This window comes from Seriola dumerili, unplaced genomic scaffold (genome assembly GCF_002260705.1).
Source record: "Seriola dumerili isolate Sdu_G_001 unplaced genomic scaffold, Sdu_1.0 BDQW01000011.1, whole genome shotgun sequence".
NCBI lineage: Eukaryota > Metazoa > Chordata > Actinopteri > Carangiformes > Carangidae > Seriola > Seriola dumerili.
The window spans coordinates 6,467,799-6,491,423 of NW_019174266.1; the positions used below are offsets into that span (position 1 = coordinate 6,467,799).

The 23,625-nt window shown below is 41.1% G+C and overlaps 2 protein-coding genes across 3 annotated transcripts; one reads left to right on the plus strand and one right to left on the minus strand.

Annotated features, from left to right (window-relative positions):
* Positions 1-392: 392 nt before the first annotated feature.
* lysmd2 (LysM domain containing 2) lies at positions 393-5,968 on the plus strand. The gene is made up of 3 exons (XM_022748979.1): positions 393-960; positions 1,858-2,204; positions 5,186-5,968. Exons 1-3 carry the CDS (start codon positions 715-717, stop codon positions 5,235-5,237), a joined length of 645 nt encoding a protein of 214 aa, XP_022604700.1. The 5' UTR covers positions 393-714; the 3' UTR covers positions 5,238-5,968.
* A 137-nt stretch (positions 5,969-6,105) lies between these two features.
* scg3 (secretogranin III) lies at positions 6,106-19,054 on the minus strand. 2 transcript variants are annotated; one of them, XM_022748540.1, is made up of 12 exons: positions 18,656-19,054; positions 17,849-17,901; positions 17,636-17,678; positions 17,206-17,433; positions 15,689-15,831; positions 15,192-15,350; positions 14,867-15,101; positions 14,350-14,466; positions 11,408-11,491; positions 10,710-10,817; positions 9,629-9,718; positions 6,106-6,991 (listed from the first exon to the last, which is right to left on the minus strand). In XM_022748540.1, exons 1-12 carry the CDS (start codon positions 18,756-18,758, stop codon positions 6,873-6,875), a joined length of 1,482 nt encoding a protein of 493 aa, XP_022604261.1. In that variant the 5' UTR covers positions 18,759-19,054; the 3' UTR covers positions 6,106-6,872. The 2 variants fall into 2 exon arrangements, with proteins under 2 accessions (XP_022604261.1, XP_022604270.1); XM_022748549.1 differs by having other exon boundaries at positions 6,873-6,991; positions 17,218-17,433.
* Positions 19,055-23,625: the final 4,571 nt, after the last annotated feature.

The window sequence follows — 23,625 nt, forward strand, 5'->3', positions numbered from 1 at the left end:
ACAGCATTGGCTCCAGATGTCACATGCAGTGGTTAGTGGTCACAGAGACCTGCTGAATGTTTCCACCCAATGTGAAAAGATCTCTCCAGACCTACTTTGTTACACAAGAAAAGTGGGTTAACTAATAGACCAACGTAATCTTGGACCTAAGGACCTTTCATTGTAGCCATCTAATGAGGCTGTTTACTTTAATTACTGCTATTTTACAAATCAATGCAATTAACAGCAAGTATCTCTGGATAATCAGCGTAAGTCTGAGTCCAAATAGTTGGACCAGTTTTGTATTAGTTGGTGATCAACAAGTAGTTTGAGCTAACATTATTACACACAATGTTTAAAATTAGCTACTTTAGCTAATATAACTTAAGTCTACGACAAGCTAGGCCAGGGAATGTAAACTAATATATAGCAGATTTATAATCAAAATCGTAAATTATTTTGAAAGTGCAACCGGAAACTGTATTAATGACGTTCCTCCTGGACGTTCTGACGCTCCGTACGGTTTTACGTCAACGTAAGGGATCTATGACAAAAGCGAGCCGTGAGGTAGTGGTCCCCGAAACATGTCTGTTATCCCCTGGGTTGACACGCCGAACAAGACCGGGGATGGGAATCTCCCTGCCGCTTAAACCAGCGATTTACTTCACTGCGGCGAGTCAACTGGAGCGTTGAAACAAACAGAGGCAACCGGGCTCTTTATTTATTCAAGAGAAGATGGCGGAGTTCTCGCCCGTCCTGCCGATGCGGGATGGAGGAGGACGATTTGGCCAGCCCATCTTCCCTCGGTCCAGGTCCGGTTCCGAGTCAGAAAGCGAACTGTCCCAAAGCTTGGCCCGGACCAAGATCCGCTCGTACGGTAGCACAGCCAGTGTCACAGCCTCTCTGGGGGAGAAGTACATAGAGCATCGGGTTACAGACAGTGATACCCTGCAAGGGATTGCTCTCAAATACGGTGTTACGGTAAGGTTGCCACACAAGCACTGCGGTGATAGTTGGGCTTGATGTTCACCTTGTCAGTGATATCTGACTGATTAAGAAATCAGGTGTAATTCACTGTACCACTAGTCTCTTCATTGACAAGAGGATTCCCACAACATCATGTCTATTTGCTATATGGGCAAACAGTAAAGTGTACTTCTGTGTTCATTGATCTGTCAGCACACTATGGTTTGATTCAACTTTAAAGTCAACTAACGGACCTAAATAAACTTAAGGCCAGAAATGCCTTATGAAAGCCTCTGAGCAGTATACTCTGGTGTTGCGACAGCCGGTGCTCTTTAGAGTTTCACCATCAAATTCTTTCTGTATTTCGCATCACCTAGTAGAAGCAGGGGGCTGCCTTGATTTTTACTTTCGTTTTCACAACGTGTTCCATGACTATTGAAGTGAGAAGAGGTGGCAGGTGTGAGAGCTCACAATAAATGCAGCAGGAGCATTATTGTTTAGGCGACAGACAATATTCCTTTAGATGTCTCAAATCTTCCAGTTGCTGCTCCTGTTCACAAATTTCAAAGTCAAAGCAGTCCGGACAGGTGAGCCAGGGTGGAAGGTTTATCAAGTCTGCACGCATAAGTCTCCAGCCAAGGCTGGATTATGAAACAGGCAAAGTGGCACCTGTACTGTGACCCAAGATCCTCAGACCCCCAGTGGCCTCAAAACCCTCAGGTTCACTGTGTGTCAGTTGGTTATAATTTGATTAAATGCATTACTACCTAATTAACTTCAGCAGCAAAAAAACTTTTCTATTTATATAGCATGCGTGTTTTGTGACAAAAACAGAAGTGATACTTGTTACAGTGGTAATCACAGAGAAGAATTATTAACACTATCCTTTTTGTTGTCACCCTGATGTGGCAGATGGAGCAAATCAAGAGAGCCAACAAGCTGTTCAGCAACGACTGCATCTTCTTGAGGAACAGCCTCAACATCCCCGTGGTGTCAGAGAAGCGCTCCATATTTAATGGACTGTCTCTGGAGTCCCCAGATGGGGACGGTGAAGCAGCATGCCAGGAGGTAGATGCACCTTGTATTGTGACGCAGGATATTGAGGGACCCTCGCCCGCACCTTCCCCGCCCCCCGAGGACTCCAAACCGCCCCAGCCTCAGCCAGAGGAGCTGTCAGCCAAAGACTTCTTACACAGACTGGACTTGCAAATCAAACAGTCAAAGCAGGCTGCACGCAGGCTGAAAGAAGAGGAAGTAAGGTGAGGTGATGAAAAGTCAAATGCCAACTGCTGCTTCTTTTCTGTGCGTTGAAGAGAACACTCTTTGAGACCAGGCTGTGAACGCTCGCTGCCAGTATGTGGCCTGGATCTGTCCTGCCCTAATGGTCCAGTCAGACGTGTTCTTGTTGAGCATGGCATCCAGTCAGATGGTGTTCGTTCTGGGTGTGACGGCTGACTTTTGCTTCATTCAAATGACGGACACCTGTCAGCAGCTGCTTCTTGGTTCGGTGTTGTCCACTGAAAGATCACGAATGCTGAGTCAGTTTTTCTGCCTGCCAAACAGGAGTGTTGTTTGCACGTTTACAGGGTTTAGTTGACGGGATACATTTGTATATTTTCTATGATGAAGCCCAGCGTCTGTAGGTAACATTTGAGTGTTTTGCCACTGTGCTGTTGTGACTGTTCACAGCTCCCTTCTCCAAAAAGCAGATGATCTCAGCTCATAGACTCTCAAGGGGACTAAGATCATGTAGGAAATGGAGCCTTGGCTCTCGTTCCTGAGCTCAGTAGGTCATTGTCAGAGGTTTCAGTCAGCAGGAACAAATCAGGGGTTTCCAGATCTGATGTACTAGTCAGATGCTACGTTATGCAACAGTCAGGCATTTAAAGCAGGAGGTCTTGCTTGCTGAATCAGGACTGTGCTTGTCTCCCTGACACTGCATGTTGAGACAAGGAGCTATTTTGCGTCTGCTCGACGGTGAGGTAGTAATGGATACCTGGCATTCGCCCATTCAGAGAGAAATTGGTTTCGTCGGTACTATCCGTTTAGTCAAGACTGAGTCACACTGCAGCAAGTGTCCTGTACAGACACATGCACTGTTTATCCACTTCTCTAAAAGTATTCTGCTCGTGCTGCTGTGTTTTTTTAGAGCGGATACAGGCCCTCCTGGAGCAGCTCTTATGTTAACGTCCTTCCTGTCGGCCTCAGGCTAACATAATTGATGATTGTACTGGCAGTTACCCCGGCATGAACTGTCCATTATACATAATTTCTATTATTACCGATGCTCTGAAACCACGTTTCATGTGGTAATTTAACCAGAAAAAATAAGGAGGGTCTTTCTTACCTCATTAATGTACAGCTACAGAATACATTAACAGTTCATATCATATCGTATACCTATAAAGCAACAACAGAGTAACAAAAGTTTGGGATTTTTAATTTATAATGTAATATAATCTATTATTCAACTCCTTTATAGAAAATAGATAAATAAATCAATACATTTACAGTCATTAACTAAAGGACTATCTTTATTAGCACCAGCAAATACTTCTAAATATTGTGAATACTATCCGTCAGTGTTTCAAGACAGTATTGTGACAAGTATTTCCTTATGATACGGCCACTAACTGCTTAACATTTGCTGTTAGTAACTATAGGCCTGTGTTTTGTGTGAGAGATGCACGCACCTTGAGTAAATATGTAAGACAAAGTTTTTAATGTCTCCTTAATTGTTTACCCACCAGCGTAAGCTTTATGTTAAGCCCAGTGTCTGACTCCAGCCACATCTAAGGCAGGCCTGTGGCGCTGCACTGTGTTTAGACAAACAGAGGCTCGCGTCGTTGTTTGCACACGGTCCCAGAGCAAACACAGGCCGCACGCCTGCTTGGCTTTCTCCCCGAGGATGAAACTAACCACAAGCCTCTGAAATCCAAACCGTAGGGAATAGTTTTAATGGAGCAGCTGATTGATACATTTACTGTAGAAGACCTATATCTTTATTTGTCTCATGGTTTGAAATCAGTAACTATGATATCACTATGAGTTAACATGTTAACATTTTTCAGCCTGAAGGTGTCAGCCACCTTCTTCCACAAACTTAAATCAATATTCCTATCACTTACATTTATTGTAATCAGTTGCTGTCTTTCTTTATGTAGCACTTTCCAGATCAGGAGTTACAAAAGGATGATAAAGGATAATAATAAGAAAAGATCATGAGGATATTAGGGTTATTTAAAAAAAAAAAAATTATTATGGCAAATTATTTTGATGCTGTACACATTCCCCTAGGAAGTGGAATCAAGTCTTAATCTCCGTTTCGTTCAGTTGCTAAACAAGATCTAAAATCTGAATTGCCAGATCCAAATTTCAACGGGTTGTTCCACGAACCGAGGCCTGGCTCTCCACTAAAGTTCATGTAAATATAGATATAGATAGGGATATCTTGCCGACCGACAGACTAACTAAAAGGCAAGATAAAATGCACAATTTACTTAAGGGTGGTTCTAAACAGCTGAGTAGTGTGGGATTAGAGAGGTCTGCCCTCCACTGCATCCCTAAAAGAAATCTATAACTTTGGAATCTATCGGACCAATTAGCTTTCTCCACGAGGGGTTTCTTGTACGTTTTAAGAGATTGATTCTGTGCTCCTGCGGGTAGTTTTTCCCGTCAGAGGTCTAATGTGTGAGAAAATACAGCGCTGTACAGCAACTTTCTTTGAGCGTCCTACTTTTACTGTTCTCTCTCCTCTCTTCAGGTTCTCCTGCAAAGTGATGGTGTAAAGCCATCCGTTGCATCCTCTATTGATTTTGATCTTTCCATATTTCATCCCCTAATTAATAACATTTCTTGGCAGCTAAACTGGACGTGGACAATAGCTTCGTCTTGTGATGACTTGCATTTCTGAAGTAGCCTTTCTAATATTGTGCTCAGTTAAAAGAAAAAAAAAAATCTTTAAACTTTATTATGGGTAAGACTTTGTGGTGTTGTAGTGAGAGACTGTTTTCTGGCCAGATGCGCCCTCAGCTGTGACCGAGGCTGTTTGATTAGCCTCATCCATTATTCACACACTCACCTAGACGCTGTGGTGACCTGTTAAGCATATGGAGAAGGAGTGTGTTTGTGCGTGCGTGCGTGTGTGTGTGTGTGTGTGTGCAGTTATATAATAATGTGTTTTCCACTGTGGAAAATTTCCAAGAAATGTTTAATGTTGTAAATCTTTTCTCATTTGCAGGAGCAATGAGGAGAGCTACACGGCCCCCACAACGTCATACCAGGAGATATAAAAGACCAGTCTGTTTACCTGAAGCCCAGTCTTGGACGCACACACACACACACACACACACACACACACACACTCATAAACAAACACTACCACAACGTTCTTGCTTCTTTTCTTTTTTCCTTTACCTTTTTGCTTTTACCAAACCATGTTGAACAAAAGTGTCATGTTTGCCTTTTATTTATTGATATGCAATTATTATGATGTATTTGATTGTTATCGTTTTGTACAGTTTTATTGGGAGACTTAACAGCGCAAAGGGGCATCTGATATTAATAGCCTCAGAGCACATGTGCCCATCCATTCATCTTATGCTTCTGAGGCTGCTGTACAGAACCCACCTGCTGCATATGTACACACACACATACACACACACATACACATACACATGCGCTAAGCAATTCCAGAAGGATTAGCTTGTTAGACTTGCTAACCGCTTCTGATGTGCTCAATCCCCTCCTAGAATAGCATCATTGGGAAGCATATTCAGGCCTTCCTCATCAGTGTTTACCCTGTATGAGCACACACCCCCGAACAGAGGCGGTGGATGGACTCAAGCCTTTGCTCCATTTGCCTCATAGAAGCTTTTTTTTTTTTTTTTCTTTGGGAACTGAAGGGACTGCTCTATTTTTTGAAGTGTGAATGCATTATTTATGTGTGTGGAGAACTGTCTGTAACGGCTGTTTTATTGTGCTTTTAAATTCTATTTGGTTTTATTTGGGGAGAATAAATACGTATTTAAACCAGACACGAAGATGTCAAGTGTTTTCACCACAGCGGTGCAGGTTCTTGTGAGCATCCTGTGGGTGTCAGTGCTGCTTCATTATCACAGTTGAGCACACAAGTAAAGAAAAGGCAATGTTTTAATTGCTTTTACATATTAGGAAAAAATCACAAATATTTACATTTAAAAATACTTCATCTTGCGTCTCTACAGAGATGTAAATGTTGAACTCACAGAGACATGCAGAGTAGATGATACAGACATCTCCCCCTAGTGGGCCCCAAGAATTACAGCAGAAGAAGAGAACATAGGAGTACGGAGGGCACTGACATGATACACAACAAATATATTTTTGGTAAATAAAAAGCAAGAATACATTAAGATCTTACATATATACTGGAAAAAAAATAAAAGATAATAGGCTAAGACAGGTTACACATAATGAGTACGATTTGATATATGTGTATTTTGTTGCAAAAAAAAAAAAATGTTTTGAAAACAGTAGTTGATGACAAAGCTACAGCATAATACTCTCATAACATTCATTTCTCACAGGAGTTGGGTTGGAGTAAATGCTTGTGTGTGAGTTTGTTACATAAAATATTTAGATTTCTCTCAATAAGTCTAGAGATTATTACTCTGCGATCTCGGCGTGCAAATATAATCAGTTAAGGGAGCTGTAAGGAATAACTACTGTTTTGTTGATAGTATTATTAAATCCCTTTTCTTGATACATGTTGGGAATGTCTGGCAGGGTGAACAAGTTCCCTTAAGCAGGTAGTTTTGAATACACAGTATATACTTTACCATGCCATGGGAAATAACTGTAAGTAGTCAGGGTTTTGTTGGAGATCTTAGTGTCAAATTCAGTCCTGTGTTTTAAGCCAGAGGTGGGTTGGAGGATAGATGGTAGCGTTACAGGCTGCTGTAGATCCTCTTGATGGTGTCGCCTTCGTCCTTGGCGATGATGCCCTTCTCGATGTAGGAGTCCACCTGCTGGTCCATGAAGTCCTTCAGCTTGGACAGGTCATAATCTGGAAAATCAGACACGACGGATGAAAGGTTTATAAACCGGAAAGAGGAGGAAGATCATGAGGCCACGGTGTTTGGCAGGATAGATCAGACATCAGAATCTTACAGCACCGTCTCCTTAAAACGGCACACCCAAACAAGCTGTAATCTGGTACGGTCAGTCATTATCACACTGGATTAAGGTCAGAGTTAGCATGTTTGTGTGGGGTTAAGAAGATACCACATACAAGCATGAAATCAGAAGGTCAAAATATCACACAATGAAAAACAATTCAAATCAAATCAAATTATACTTCTTATAATGAAATCATCCCTTATATTCAATTCAGTTTCAGTGTTATTAGTTTCTGGTAGTAATTCCCAACATCAAACCAGGTTATTTCATTTAGTAAAAGAGCTCGATACACCTTTAAAAACTATATTAACCTTTTTTTTGAAGCACCATTTGTATTCATCGTGCTCCAGACAAGTCAGTACCATCACGTCACAGTACGATGTGGCTATATTTAGAGATGGACATAATCTAACTCTGTCCTATCCATCACGGTAACAAATGAGTTTCAGCGTGCAGGCAAACAAGCTGCCGCACCACTGTTCTAACTGACTCAGAATAAAGGAGGAACAGAAGGATAGAGGACAGCCGAGAAGTCACACAACAACCTCTGCACCTTCCTAATGACATTTTATAGCTTTTATTGCATTGCCTCAAAATGCAGTCGCTTTTTTTCCGATGACAAACATGACGTGTGTGAGGGATTAAGAGAATGTGATTAGAGACCGCACTGCTTCTCTCAATCTTGGCTGTGAGGAACCAAGAGCCAAAACCAGGATATTGCCTCTACGTCCATCTGCTCCTTTGGCTAATCTGTGCAGTGTGTAGGCGTAAACACACATACACACACACGCATATATATGGGAACATTTAAACAAACACACAGAGAGAGTCTGCAGAGATTGTCCTAATGGGTGCTTCTGGTAGAGTAAACACAATAAATGGCCCGTCGCCTATTCTGTTACTATGACACTATTTTTTTGGTTGAAAAGGCTTTTGTTCTCCTCCAGCTGTACTTTCTCTGAAGAGAGAGAACAATATAGAGAGAACAAGGATGAAGAGAGATTTAGAAAGCAGTTTAATATGGTACAAGGTGTGTTAGAAAAATAGGTAATGATGGGGAATCATTTTAGTCATTTACTGAATCCCGCTATGGGAAAATTGGGTAATTTTCGGGGGCACATTTTGACTCTGAGTGTGTGTGTCTGTTCTGACACCATTATCTGTCTCCTCTGCCCAGATAACTGACAGGCAGGCGGGGAGGCTCCTGTTGTCCCTGACAACCACTACTACACACTAGAATGCTAATGAGGTGTCCTATATAGAGCCGGGCCGGAGATGAGCACCAAACAAAACTTCCCTGCTGCTCTGGCCCCTCTGCTCGCCTCCAATCTGCAGCACTATAACCTGATTTTTTTCTGTCTTTCTTTCTTCTTTATTTAAGATGCACAGAAGAATCTGGGTCGACTTTGTTTATTATTATTATTATTATTATCTGTAATCCCTCTGCTTTTGGATAGTTTTTCCTGACTCACTTGAGGCTGATTCGCCTATTGATCGGCTCAGATTAGATCGGGCCAGTGAACATTGACAGTAAATATAAACCTCACGGAGCTAGAACTCTGGGGTTTTTTTTTTTGTCTGAGATGTCCTACTGTGATCATCACCATTGGACGGATGGCCTGAATAGTGAGAACTCATTAACATTTCATTCTCCTCTGCTCAATTAAGCACCACTGGGCATTGATTTTACACAGTGCAGAGCCCAACAGCAGGCTTCTCCTGGTAGACAAGCTCACTGTTGTGTGTGTGACACTGCCAGTTTTCACAGCTCTGCAGGCCATTGCAGTTTATGGGTCATATACTGAATGCTGACATTTACAGTATGGGCAAGGCTGGAAATATAAACACACTCTGACAAATACTATAAATCTTGAGACATGAGCAGACATTGATGACAAAGACACGATGATCTTATCATGGACTTTTTGTGTATTTGTGATAGAAGTGCTAATAATGGACCAGGTTCCATATCTATGACTATATCTTCTTTTCACACACACAGTCACACACGTGCACATGAAAACATGCCCAATTGCACATAAATGTCGAGGAACAGGTAGGCGTGAATAAATCAACAGGCCTTTATTTCTCTGAACAAGGCAGCTGTATCACGAGTAATTAGGACAGGACTCATCAAGAATTATCCATATTCATGAGATCTGGAGTGAAGCATCTATCCTGGTATCCCACGCTCATTTTAATTGCAAATTGAGGCTAACAAAAGAGCCTTCAAATTTTCTGTTCTCAAGTGCGTCATGTCAGGCCTGTCTGTGACCCACCACAGTTCACTGAAGGAGATGAGGGTTTGCAAATGAGGATGTTTTCTTGCTCTGGCTCTTAGAACTCAGTAAAGATTGGAGAGGGGAGAGCAGTTTAGAGTAACTACTTCAAATGGAAATGTTAGTCTCCCCACATATCACATTACTGATCCCCTGTGCACAGTGATCATTCAGCAGACACACAAAATTCAGGTCTGTATTTGGTCTCTCTCATCTATTATTTTTAGTAAGGGCGTGTGCCTCACCATCTTTGCCTTCTTCTTTGTTGTGTTTCTTCAGCCACTCAATGTTCTTCCTGATGGCCTCCAGATAAGTCTCTGATTTGCCGGGCCCATCTGAAGTGAAGAGAAGGAAGTAACAGAGAAAAGGAGACATGAGAATCATCTTCTATTATGTATTAGAAAAACAGTCAACAACTGAACTAAAGTTTTTCTTTACTTCTTCTCTAGTTCATTAGCACTCAGAGGAGCCTAGTTTCCACTAAACAGTAAGACGGTGCTACCTTAGACTTATCAATTACTTACACCACTAAATTTTCCTGCAGCAAGACTTATCCATTATTTTTTTACATTTCAGTTGCAATGGGAAAACGCCTCCAGCCAGGATCTGGCTAACTTTGAGATTCAAATTTATATTAACCACCAATCAAGATTAGACTGTTGCTTAACCACAGATTAAATTTGGATTATACCATTTAAAAAAAAAAAAGATATTACGCAACACAGTGCAGCCTGTTAACACACAGATGACACTGTTCAGTTGACATTACTCAGGATTTATTTCATTTCCTGCTGAAAGGATGGTTCTGGTGGGAATGCTGCTCTATGTTTCATTTTGCCTTTCGTATTTATGCGTGTCTGTGTGTGTATCTGTGTGGATTAGACTGATGAACAGAAAACAGCAAGCTTTCCTGTTTTGCTGGACTGGCCTAGTTTGGGGACAAACAGGGATTTAACTATTATTGACCTGGACTACACGGTGTTGTTTATTTCCTGTCAGCCCTGGCGAGTGAAAACAAAAGATCTATAATGAGACCTTTCACTGAGGTGGAGTATTTGCTATATTTGAGAATTTGGAATTTATTTGAGACATTTCACAAACACACACACACACACACACACAAAAAAAAAAACCCCAATAAAACCATAATGCCAAAAACAATAACAACAAAAAACAAAAGTCATGCAATTTACAAGGCACATAGTTTATCATTTTTGAGGGGCCAACTCTTAAAATTGTATCAAACTATTTTAGCAAATGAACAAATCACTAAACAAAAAGCTATTCATGTTTCCTCTGGTCGTCAGGATTGGGTAGTGGACTGACTGGTCTCAGCTGATGGCTGCTCCTTGGTTGAGTCTTTCAGGTTCTCATATTCCTTCTGCATCTTGGCGGCCTCAGCCTTGGTGTTATCATCCTCATCCAGGTTTTTCCCTATACAGCACAAAAATAAAACATACATGGAGCTTTAAAATGCTGCTCACTTTCTCAGTTAAGAGATGCTTACAGCAGTAATTCGGCATTTCGAGAAATACGCTTTTTCGTTTTCTGGCTAGTCTAATCAACAAATTACGTATTATTTGTTCAATTTGTACAAAAAACTGAAAAGTACAAATGGAACATAACCCTCATTGAACACACGAATTGCCATTTTCACAGTTACAATGAGTGTTGAGCTGTAATGAGCTAGCTGTTTCCCCCTGTTTTCAGTCATTATGCTGAGCTAAGCTAACTGGTTGCTGGCTGTAGCCTTATACTTAATGGAAACATCTGAGAGTGTTACTACACCGTCCTCTCTAATAAGGGTGAAAATGCCCAAAACATAATCTTAAGAAAAGGTTCTGGATATGACACTGCTCACCAAGTTTGTTTTATTAATTAAATCATTCCCATGAGTAGAAACAACAGCAGTTAAGCCTGTGTAGGTCCACAGAGTCTAATGTACCAGTCACATCTGACCATGTCAAATAGAATAACAAGGTTTTATTTGACATGTTTGGAGGATAATTTGTGAAGCCGTTTACCGGTGAGTCCAGCGAAGTCAGGCGGCCCGAGAGACTTGCCCAGCTTGTTCTTGGTCTGCATGGCTATCATAGCATCCAGGTTCTCTGCAGGCGAGTTAAACAGGCCACACATTTAGATTTAGACTTGATTAAACATTTTGTCATCAGTTCACTCTACAGATGATGAATGAAAACATCTTGAGCCTCGTGTTCCTGTGTGACTCAGAGGGTGATTATCATTACAAAAAGGGTTCCAACTAATTAATGGAAAGTAGGTTTAAGAGTATGACGACAGTGATAAACAAAGCCTTGTTTTATTTTCCGCTATAATTTTCAATAATTTATTTATGCATTGCAAACTGGATATTAAAGAAAAATAAACAGCAAAACCACTCCACTATTTTCCCTGCTCTAGATTCAGGTGTATCTAAACTCAAGATTTGTAGCATCACCTCTAGAACGGCACACACAAGAGTTACCTTTTATGATAAAAAATTAAAGCCAGGATGCCAAATGTATAACAAAAACTACCACATTTATCTGTTCAGGGTGTGTTACCACAACTAGCACAGGGGGTGGGCTATTATTATGTTTTCACAAAGGGATTAGAAAATATGAAAGACCCCGAATCAGTCAGGGAATGACACAAACAGATCATATGGGAGTTAAATGACAACTAGTCCTCCCTGGATTAGTGAAGGGTTAAACATTATGTGGAAGCAGATGTTCGGGAGATACAAACAACCCAGAGATCAGCTGAAATTTCATCCTCTCGTTTAGCATTTAGAGGCACTATTTAAACACACTTGAATGTCGTCGAACACAGCTATAATGAAATCGATGTGTTTATCAATGTACAGAATTTGTCATTAAGTTCTCCTATGAGTATACCTCATATACCGGCCTCCACGTATGTGTGCCTCACAAATACATTAATTCACATTTATATATGCTAACAAGCGCATTATAGTGGGTTCTTAACTATTTATTTAATATTCATACTCATAAATGTTACTTGTATTAAGCAAGTAAAGTATTATAGTAAAGTGTTACTGAAGTTCCTGAGAAGCTACTAGGTGCATTAATATTCTGGATGATCTGATCATCTGAATATTTGGGAAATTTCGTCATTTACTTTATGCATCGCTGGAACAAGAGCACCTCTGTGAAAAGTCAAAGACTATTAAGAGGAGAAAATGTGATGACAAGTTAGAGTTTTTTAGAGGGAGTTTTGCATGACAGAATTTTAGATATCTGGACTTTAAGAGACAAGAGCATCAAAGATATAACAGGAACAGGAAGGAGCCCTACAATTTCATCTCTTATCTACATTTGCTCTAACAGCCTCTTATTTCTTATTATCTAACCATCTCACTTTTCCCTTGTGCTCTCTCTGTCTATTCAAGCTGCCCCCTCCCACCTGTAGCACAGTGGAAGCCCATTGTTTCATCCTCTCCCACTGCCCCCACCCCCCATCCCTCTCTCTTTATCTTGAGGCCTGCATCACCCTCAGGCAGATTACCGTTGATTGACAGCTGTGAGTATTCAGTTGTGTACCTGGGTGACTCATCGGAGCATCAGCCAGTTGGGGGTGGAGTTTGGGGGGGGGCATTAACATGTTGCTAGGCAATGGTGTTCCGTCCGTCCTATTATCTCCTCACAACCTGTACTACCATAAGGCCAATGGGGTTGCCTAGGAAACTCACATCTTGTGTAATGGTATATGCTTGTTTAGTTCCCGTGTGTAATGTCAGCAGTGGTCATTTGCTCGGAGGTATCAGAAACAACAGTAGCCAGCTGCTGCGAGGGGTCATTGAAGGAGTATTGATTAATCCCTCTACAGTTTGTACAGCTAATACTTGATTATGGCCTTTATAGTGGGATTGTAAATCTATTCTTATTATATTTCTGATCTGTGGTAAGACTAGTTAACAGAAATAAGTCATCTATAAAACAAAAATACCAAACATTTTTTGTTTTAAGTTTCTCAAATGTGGAGGTTTCCATTCTGGACTGTTGAATCGAAAAAAAAAAAGAAGCAGTTCAAATTAATCAATAATGAAAATAATGACAGTTATTACAAATAGCTAATATATCATTATCATAAATATGTCATTATTATTATTACACAAATAAATGCCCTCCCGTTTATGAAAAGTCTGGGACTAAATGTCATTTGAATGTTGGTGAGATGTTGGTGATGACAGCTGTCCCTTACAGGTTCCTGACCTTTCTACTGAATGCTGATGTGATGGCTGGCCATAAAAACCAGCCCGGTTACGTAGGGTGCCCCTGACACTAATCTGTCTGTGCAGGCTTCACACTCCACTGCACCGATTGAAGGAAGCATTAGCTCGGCTGAACACACAGACCCTAATCAAAAACACACAGAGACAGAGACATGTATCCACACTGTTTGGCTAATGCAACAGAGGGATTGAAACTTAAATTTGAAATCTTTCATCCACCTGTTGGCCTCACATACATGGGCTGTTCAATCAGCTGTGTTCTGCTGTGATGTATTACATCAGGAAAAATCTTTTGGAAATTTTAAACACAAACCTCAGTGACGCTTTTTGTTAGTTTATTCACAAACTGTCACTTCAGACGACATCATTTTGTGAAACAATAACATAATATGATCATATAAACATGACACGAGGCCATAGATTATTTGATAAAGTAATCTGAGGTCAAAGGTTACAACACCAGCTGCTTTATGGGACTTTTTCTTCAACTTTTCAACCACATCAGGACCATGAAGTATAATTGGAAGATTTGGAATAAATCGACCTTGAGTTAAGATTATTTTTTCAAACTGCTATTTCAAGAATGCCAATATTATCGGTCAATGCTACATAATATTATTTACCACAAATGGACTGTGGTCTCTGTGTCTCATGTTCTGGCACTGAATGTCCGCAACTATAAATAAACAGTGCTGGTAATGTGTTATATCTTACCAAGATAGGACACTCCCTCCTCTGGCGTGATGGTGCCGTACTTCACCATCATCTTCACAAAGTCAATCAGCGTCTTCATGATGGTGATCAGCGTCTCCCTCTCCTGAGTGTCTTGATCTGCAACAACAAACCGCAAGACAGACTCAAAATGAGCATCTATCATTGATGGTTTGTTTAGTGGTAATTGGTTACCATGGTGTTAATGTTACCACATGGTGTTTGACTGTGGGGTTCATGACGACAGGATTATAAATAATTGGTTATGTGTGTGTGCGTGTGTGTGTGTGTGTTTCATCTGCACTTCCGAGGAACATATGTTGGAGGAAACAAAAGGAGGACAAAACAAGCATTGACTCATCCTTGAGAACAATATTGTCATAACAACAACAGCTATCTAGTCCTATTCTTCATCTCTATCTTCGGACGGATGATGCTGGGAGGCAATGATTTTTGTGGCTCCGGTCTAAAAATGTCACAGCAGCCTCAGGGGGTGGGGGGTGTGTGTTTGTGTTTTTACCTGAGTTGAGGCTCCTGAGCAGACGGTAGAAGTTGGGGAAGTACTGCAGGTCCTGGAGCCCGTCCTCCGGGCTCACCTCGTTGCCTTCCTCTGTATCTTTGTCCCAGGTGTTGTCTGCTGCGTCGCCCCCGTCTTCTTCAGCATCCCTGTCCACCTCGTCCTCAATCACGTCGTCATCTTCTTCCTCATCCTCCTCGTCTTCGTTGTAGCGGCGCCTGGGTGGCTCCCATGTGTCCTGGAAATGCCAGAGTATTTGTTGTTGTCGTTGTTTTCATCCTTATTGTTATGACTATTATCATTACCATCACTGCTTTGCAGGTTTTACCGTGTTTGCGTCTGAGCCCTGGTCGTCCTGCTCTCCCCCGGTGTCTCGGTCGTTGGTCTCAAGGTCCTCAATCTCGTTGTTCTTGGCGTTTTTGGTGATGAGATCCTGGAGAGCCTCGGCCACCTGGTACTCCAGAGTATCTGCCTGACTATCAGTGATCTACAGAAAGACAAAGAGAAAGTGTGTGTGAAGAGTCGTGTGTAACACCAAGATGTGGGAGAACAGAACAACATGTATTGACTGTAAACCTCCATGTATCACTGTCACTGAGAGATTCACCTCAGGGAGCCATTTGGACTCCGCCAAACTACTTATTGAGTGTCAAAAAAGTAATTCACAACCAAAAACATGGGGAAAAAAAGCACAATTCACACATCTCTGGGAGTGCAGAGAGGGAGAGAGAGGGAAAGAGGAAGGGTTCCTATTGAGAAAGTGTCATACTGCGTACTCTGTCGATCGCACGGCAGGGTACAAAGAATACAAAACTCACAACCTACCAGCCCCAGTTTGAGCAGTTTGGAGACGATCCTGTCGAACACCCCTCTGTCATCCTCCTCGTAGATCTTGTTTGCAATCTTCTGGACGATGTCCTCTGCTGTGAGCGGAGTGCCGTCCACCTGACGGAAGCTCTCTGGGTCATCTAAGAGGCGACAACAAACATGTTATCAAACTTTCTAAAGATTGCTCTTTACCTGTGTGTGTGTGTGTGTGTGTGTGGGGGGGGGGGGGGGGGGTGACTGATCAAATTGATACTATTCCTGAGTATTTTCTTTTCTTACTTTTCTGAATTTCCAACAATCAAACAGAACAAAATCTGTAGAAGATTTCATGGATCCATCTTTTCGACTCCTTCTCTGTCTCTCTACTGTACCATAAATGTTGAACCTGGAGGTTTGTTTAGAGGATTTTTTTTAGAGGATTTTTCAGTAATAAATGATCCGTCCTCTCCTCTGCGATCCAGTCCTCACATTCCACATATCTCTATCTGCATTACTAAGTACAAATGTGCAGTTGTTACAGCTTGACTCTTACATAACACCCCCCTCCGCTGCTTCACACAATCCACACACACCATATAAATAAATACTTTTGCCTGTATTGGCAGGTTGAATCATCAGTGATGTACTTTACCTTGAAAAAAATGGGCCTATTTCTATCTCCCTCACAGGAAATAAGACATGAAACCCAGGCTGCGCTCGCCAAATTTAGATGTCGAGTAACCTGACGAGCTGCTTGTCATTGCCGGCCTGACCGCGTGAATCGATTAAGTGTAGCACTCAGCTCTTTGCGTCTGAGTCACCTCACCTCAGAGGCTCTATGCTGATGATCGGAGTGAATATCAAATTACATGCATATACAGTGAAATGTGTGTTAATGAAATCTATTGTGTGTAAAAAATCTACTTAGATGTCCAACATATAAATGTGTTTTAAATGAACTCACAAATATGAAATCAAGGCTAATTGAAGGACTGTACTGGGGCCAAAAAGAGTGACAGTAGGATATTGGGGGAACATAACAAAAAATTGGCCACATATGATAATAACATTTTTGACTGCATCTTTACCATTGTACTTTTCATACATTTTCCCATATGAGATGGAGATGATATTTGTGTCAAAAATCCAATCCCATGCATTTACAAGCCTCCTGTATAGAGACACAGTGGGCTAGCGTATGCTTTCACGACCGCAGTGTCTGAGAGGGAGAAGATAATCTTTCTCTCTGGCATGCACGTGTTCTTTCTTTGAATCTTTCTATCCGTCTCTGCTTATCCCCATCACCCGCACGTGTTTTCTCTGCCTACTCTTTCTTAAAATGTCTGCCTGGTGTCCTGCCAGTGATAGACAGGAGCATGCGGCATGAGGCCTGCCCTTGGTGATAGGGGAAAAGGTCAAACACGCAGAATGACTCAGACCCAACACAGAGGTCAGTGGCTAACCCACTGTACCTTTGCCAACAATGCCAGGACAGGGCCTGTTAGACCAAGGTGCATGGTGACAGGTGTGCGTACCCTGGTACTTGCCGTCGTCCATCCCGTTCTTGGTGGAGTCGTAGTCCTCAGCCAGACGTCGGCTCTTGGTGGAATCTGATTCATCAGGGACGTACTGATCCTCCTTCTTGACTGGTACTTCAGCGTTCCCCTTTGATTTCTGGCCCTCAGCCAGCGACTTGAGCACAGTCAAGTCATCACTGTCCTGCTCTGGCTCTGTGTCCTTGGCGGCAGCAGGACGTCTGCTCTCTGAAAGGAAGCAGAAACAAAATGATCATACCGGGGGGAAACACAAATGGTCAGGATGAACTCCTCTCGCATAAATGTGGTTCTAATAGTTTTTATTTCTCAGTACAGATGAAACCTGTTTTACTGGAAGTGCTGCAACATGAATCCACTCAGCAGGCGGAAGTAAAGTCATTAATTGATTGGGAATAAAGTTTCCTCTTACCAGCTGACTGGACTGCAGCCTTCACGCTGTCTGCCTCAGCGATCTGGGGAAATGACAAACATTAAACAAATCATTTCCACCCAGGATATTAGCTCTGATTAATAATGTTTGCCGGGCTAATACCTAGGTTGTTTGACAAGTGACCATAAAGCCCATTTGGCCGGATATTGGATGAGAAAACTAACTGTGGGACATAGAGACAGAAGGGCTTACCTGCTCTTGTAGTGGTCTCTCTTCTGTCAACTGTCTATTGTACACAGTTTTATCTGCAACAGAAAAAAATGCATGCAATTACTAAACTACCCAGGTGTTGTAGGTTACAAGTGTAAACTGCACTTATATAAAAAGGCTTTGAAATAAATCTCTGATGATAATCTACTTCTATCAAAAACTGTTACAATTTTGATTCATTATTTTTTGTTCATTGTCATTTAATGCATTTTTAGCTTTCAGAGTTCCATGTGATCGTTTCTGCTCTCCTAGCTCACCACGGCAAAGGCAGAGCTTAATCGGATTATCAAACAAAAGATTAAACTGCGGCGAAAATAGATCACAAGCGGCCTAGGCGTCCAGGCCAGTCACTGCTGAGCTGGAGCTAAACTTTGTAGGATATTGTATTTGCTTTTCATTTCTTTTTCTTTTCCTTTTTTTTTTTTCAGTCAACTGAATTTCAATTGGAGATCCTGGAACAGTTAACAATTCATTATAAAAAATCCAATAAAATGCCTTTAACTGACAATATATCTACTATCTCTGCAGAAATTCATAGATTCTGGATGTTTGTCAATGATTAGATTTTGAACCTGGTAGTAGTCCCGTTTCCTTTTTTTTCAGGCACCATGTGCGCTGAATAGACTTTTAAGATCTTATTACACTTTGTGGCGTTTGTAAAATCTCCTCTGTAATCACTGACTGCCTCCGGTAACAGTTTCCTCTAACATTTCTACAGAATTCTTGCAAAAATAGCTTTCCAGAACAAGATTGCTATTATCACACGGTTAGAGCCGATGGCCAACTCACCATCCGTTGAAGCTGTAGGTGTGGGGAAGGCAGATATCTGGCTCACTACATTCAGGGCTAGAAGCTGGAAAAGGACGAAAAGGCCAACGTATTTAGACGCCATCCTGAAATAAGCTTTGTCGGAGTGTCCAGGAGAAAGATCTCTCCCCGTGGTCTGGTTCTCTCCTCCAGGAGAAAAGTGCTGAATGTGTGGACAGCTCCGCTCCGCTCCAGCCGTCCGCCGGCGCTGAAACTGCCGCGGAGAGTGCACCTTAGGTACCCGCTCTGTCAGACGCACCGGGCGGGGATGGGTTGGCCAAATCTCCGCTGTGCAGTGGAGCTGTTGACGAGCCGCGGTGCTGAAACCAGGTCACCTCTCTATAAGTATAACGAGATAAGCAGTGAGGCTCTTCAAGCCCCTTGTGAGCTACAGCATCACCTGCCAAGGCAGTAATAGAGCCCTTTACAACAAGACCTGCCCCCTCTGTCGTTACAGAGGAGGAGGAGGAGGAGCAGGAGGAGGAGAACACTGCAAAAAGTGACCATGTTACCAAGACAGTTCAGAGGTTGTTGAGTCCTAAAATGTTATATTTCCATTGTTAATCAGGGGAAACAATATATTAAAGCTACTAAAACGTTGTATATATTTCTATTGCCAAAAAATTAATTAATTAAGATAAAACAAGAAGAGTTGTTTGGATTGAACATTTTCAACTATCTATTCTTTCAGAAATATCAAGTGCGATTGCATTGCAATTATTTTAAATCGTTTGCTTATTGTTAACCCACAACACTGCCAAGTGTGCAGTAGAATAAACAAAATGCAGAGCTGCATTATTTTTTTTGCAGCGTTTGAGCAGAAAATCCACCCATTCCGTGCGTCACACACGACCTGCGTCATGGTTGTAGATCTTCCACTGCCCAGTCAATAGCACCCGTTATTAAAATAGCAAACAATTAGGCACATAAACAAAGGGCCGGTTTTATGACTGCTTTGCTTTCATGAGATCAGTGTATCGCCAATTAGATGTAGGTTTACATCTCTTGAGGATGATTCTGCAGCTGTTATTAGCCTCAGTTTCCAGTGGACTCCAGGTCCCAAAGTGAGGCTCTTAACAAAATGAAGGGGTTTAATTTCCCGCTGCTTGTATTCGACTTTAGCAAAAGGGACTGCAGAGGAACACTTTGTTTGATTGAAAGTCTTCTCCTATCTGATGGTTCTGCACCTACTATAAAATTAAAAAAAAAAGCATATTAAATATGAGTTAAAATTAAATGTCATCATGAAAAGGCTTGTAATCTATAGTACATTAACCACATATTTAATTTCTCACAGGGTGAAAGGAAGAGGTGGGGAATAGGAATCAATCACAGCAGGCTCCCTGGGTGACAGGACATGATCTAGATGATGTAGCACATCACTGTTAGCATGCTGTTAATGTTAATCCTCTGGTTTATGGAAGCCTTATGTCTGAGATTAAAATGCATCCTGGTCAGCGAATGGACACTCAGAGGAGTCATTTCACCTCACACCACACATTTGTTTGTCATTATGGCATGCAGTAAAGAGCTTTAGAGATGATCTCTCTTCACTTCAGCGCATTTCCTTGTGGTAGCGGAGCAAGTGGTTTAATGCTATTCACTGTCGTTTCCCCACACAGTGTGTAGGAGGAGTGAAGTTTTGTTAGCTTTCACCCTGAGATTAGTATCATTGTTGGCTGGCTGTGTGCCATTACTGGGTTGTGTGTGTCTTGAGTCTATTACAGTTCGGCTTGCTCTAAGGTGCATACAATAGAATACAATACAGTACAACATGATGATGCCAAGCTCTGTCATGTGATACAATACAATACTCCTTTCTGACAGCAGACATATTTGTCATGGTAGGAAAAGCACAGGTGTTAATAATAATGTTACCAACAGCCTCATTTTATTCAAGCAAAATGCACATTATCAGCAACCTGAGACCAAAGCAGCTAATCATCAATAATTTTATTTTTTTACACCTGTGCTTTTCTTATTGGCAACGCACACCCACACAGGTGTTTTCAATTACTCTGGCTGATTAGACCTCCAGTCAGGTCGAGGCTGTGCAGGGTCCAACAAAACTAACAGAAAGAAATCAGTTCAGCTCAGTTTGTACACGCCCAGAGTCCTGAGAGGAGCTCTAATCGTAAGTGAAAACACTTGTGTGGGTGTGTAGAGCCTTTAAAGGAATTAAAGTCAAATTTGTTATGATACGATGTCATAATGTCAATGTTGTTTAAAGAAGGCTTCGGCAAGTGGAGACAAGGATAGTATACACAGGATTTATCAAGCAGTAAGCATTGCATTCACTTTAGTTCTATTAATAACAGGATGGACAATTAAAGGTTAAGTGTAGGCAGCTTTGTTCATGAAGGATCCAGCACATGAAACGAAACATTTTCAACAGTGGGCAGGACAATGAATAGCATTTACTGGCTCTTAATGAAATAACCGAGGACTTTCAGTTAATTATACAGTATAATACAACAACAACAACAACACATGGCCTTAAAAGATAATCCATCGCCTCTTTGTTAGTGTCAGTGTTTTCGGGTCGTAGCATAATGTAAAGTGATCCTGGTATTTTGTATTCCCTCAGAATATACCAAGGATATGTGTATTCATCAAGCAGTCATCATTTGTTTGACACGTCGGTAGAGTTGGTTTATCAGTTAAGAAAATCCCATTGTAACACTTAATAATAATATAAAGACTCGCTGTACCATCACATCGTCTTTAAATATTGTTCACATTTGAAAGTGTGCTATTTTAAGATTGTAGAATCTGCCCTTTCACTGTGCCCTGTGCAGTGCAGGATGGGATGTTTGCCACCTTCTGTGGCATGACTGTACTTCCTGTCCTCTGCCTGCCTCAGCAGTCTAAGACCAGGAGCACTGCCAAGAGCCGGCCTTTCAGATACTCTAGTGTGTCTAGTAGGAACACCAAAGGACACGTCCAAGGAATATAATGTAATCATCCATAATAGTGATAACTGACAAACGGATCGGCTGTCAGAGAGGAGATTATGAGGATGTGCAGTAATGCAAATTTTCTTCAGCTTTACATAGATTTTTTTTGAGTATTTTTCCCTCATATTTGATTTTTCTCACTGATCTTCTCTGTGTCATGCACAACATGTACTACACTACTGACATCTTGTGTATATTAGCTGTAATTACACTCTCTCAAAAACTTAATTCCATGGAGAAAATAGTTTGCCAGTTTCCACCCCTGAGAAAAAAAGGATATTCACAAGGACTTCCTGACCTCTGATACAAAAACATCTCTTGTAAACAGCTGGTTTTGGTCTAATTGCACTCTCTGCTTATACACATACTTTTTTTCCCCAATAAATACTGCACAAGTTCACTCTTCGTTTACCACAAGTTGTTCTAAACTGTAAGATAGCATCTCTCCCAGTGTGCTTGTCCATAATTTTCTCACAGATGTTTTTTTTTTCTGCGGTCTCTCTAAAAAGTTGAAACATGACAGAGGTTTTTTGTTCAGATACCAACATAAGTGACTGTTTACTGCTGCACTAGCTTTCTATACATAGACCACCTCATTATAAATAACACATAGCATTACTTGGTTATGTATTTTTATCATTCAACAACAATATAATCTTTGCCACAGAAGCATTGTCAAAGCCTCACATGGGAGATGTAACTGCTGAAATTGAACAATATAACCCTCATCTTTGTTAAAATGAAGAGTTTGTCAAAGTTTCCTACACAGTAGTTGATAGGGGCAGAGCCAGAGATTGTAAACATTTGAAGCTTAGCCCCAACTTCAGTCTATATTCAGGGGACATCCTCCCCCATTTTCACTACTGCCACATAAAAAGAGACAAAAATTGTCTGATTCTACTATTTTGAATTTACATGACATAGGTGGGGAATGAATTTGGCATAAACAGCATCACTAATCTTGATACCTGTTTTTGTTACACTATGCTGGAGTACAGTTCACAGATTTAATGTTTAGATGACACATCAATATTTCAATTGGATTACTGCATTTTCTTTTTAATTGGCTTCACTTTGCTGGGATAAAGAGCAGCAGGAGAACAGGTGTGCTGATTGGGCAGCTCACACAGGTGCCTTGAGTGTTCTTTGTTCTGTGTCCTGAGCTCATTCTCTGTTTGCCCTTCAGCTGAGCTGGTTCCCTCTGAGTGAGTTTATTTCATTACATTTCCTCACATTTCCTCAAGGCATGTTTTTTTTGTTAAGTACATGATCATCTTAATCAAGTCCCCAATAGGCTTCAATAATGACTTATATATTTATCCTTTAAGCCTGTTATTATTCTGCACCAGATGCTTTGAGGATAGAAAACTATATTATAATCATGGGTTGTGCATTTAAAGGAGAACCCAACCCTTTTTAAGAATCCACATTTATTATTCCTGTTGGAAACCAAAGGAAGAACCTTAAAATGTGCAATATCATCCCAGTTTGCTCCATAACAATGAATGAGGCTCTGGGGCCATAAAATGTTTGTGTAATTTCTTACATCAAAATGAACGTTTCACATCTTAAGCTTTATATCCAATTAAAAATCTGGATGAGATCTGTTAAGGGGTACTCTACACAGCTACTGTAGATTTTGGGGTTACTGCAATAATTTAGTGGCTCAAAGTAACTTCAGCTATAGCCTATAACTTCAGTACCCCTTGTGTTAATCTATGGATTGTCTCTGATTTAAAGCTTTAGGACAGATAATACAGACTTAACTGTTCTTGGGCACAGGAATAACGTATGTGACATTTGAGTCTTTTAGTCAAAATTGCTTTCAAATTAACAAACTGTATATGTTCATGAATGTTGTGTGATTATTTATTAGTAACTTGAACTTCATGCACAGCTGCTGTTGGGTCTTTTATCTTCACTTACTGCTGCTTTGAACATTTTTTTCTGGACTTAATGTTTGCTGCTTTATTCAGTGTTTCCATGAGAATGCCA

Excerpts from the sequence above, each read along its gene's own strand:
- lysmd2 (XM_022748979.1), top strand. The coding sequence starts at position 715 with ATGGCGGAGTTCTCGCCCGTCCTGCCGATGCGGGATGGAGGAGGACGA. Across the intron at positions 961-1,857 it reads CTCTCAAATACGGTGTTACG|ATGGAGCAAATCAAGAGAGC; the intron begins GTAAGGTTGCCA and ends CTGATGTGGCAG. Across the intron at positions 2,205-5,185 it reads CTGAAAGAAGAGGAAGTAAG|GAGCAATGAGGAGAGCTACA; the intron begins GTGAGGTGATGA and ends TCTCATTTGCAG.
- scg3 (XM_022748540.1), bottom strand. The coding sequence starts at position 18,758 with ATGGCGTCTAAATACGTTGGCCTTTTCGTCCTTTTCCAGCTTCTAGCC. Across the intron at positions 15,832-17,205 it reads GGACGACGGCAAGTACCAGG|ATGACCCAGAGAGCTTCCGT; the intron begins GTACGCACACCT and ends GTCGCCTCTTAG. Across the intron at positions 15,351-15,688 it reads AACTGCTCAAACTGGGGCTG|ATCACTGATAGTCAGGCAGA; the intron begins GTAGGTTGTGAG and ends GTCTTTCTGTAG.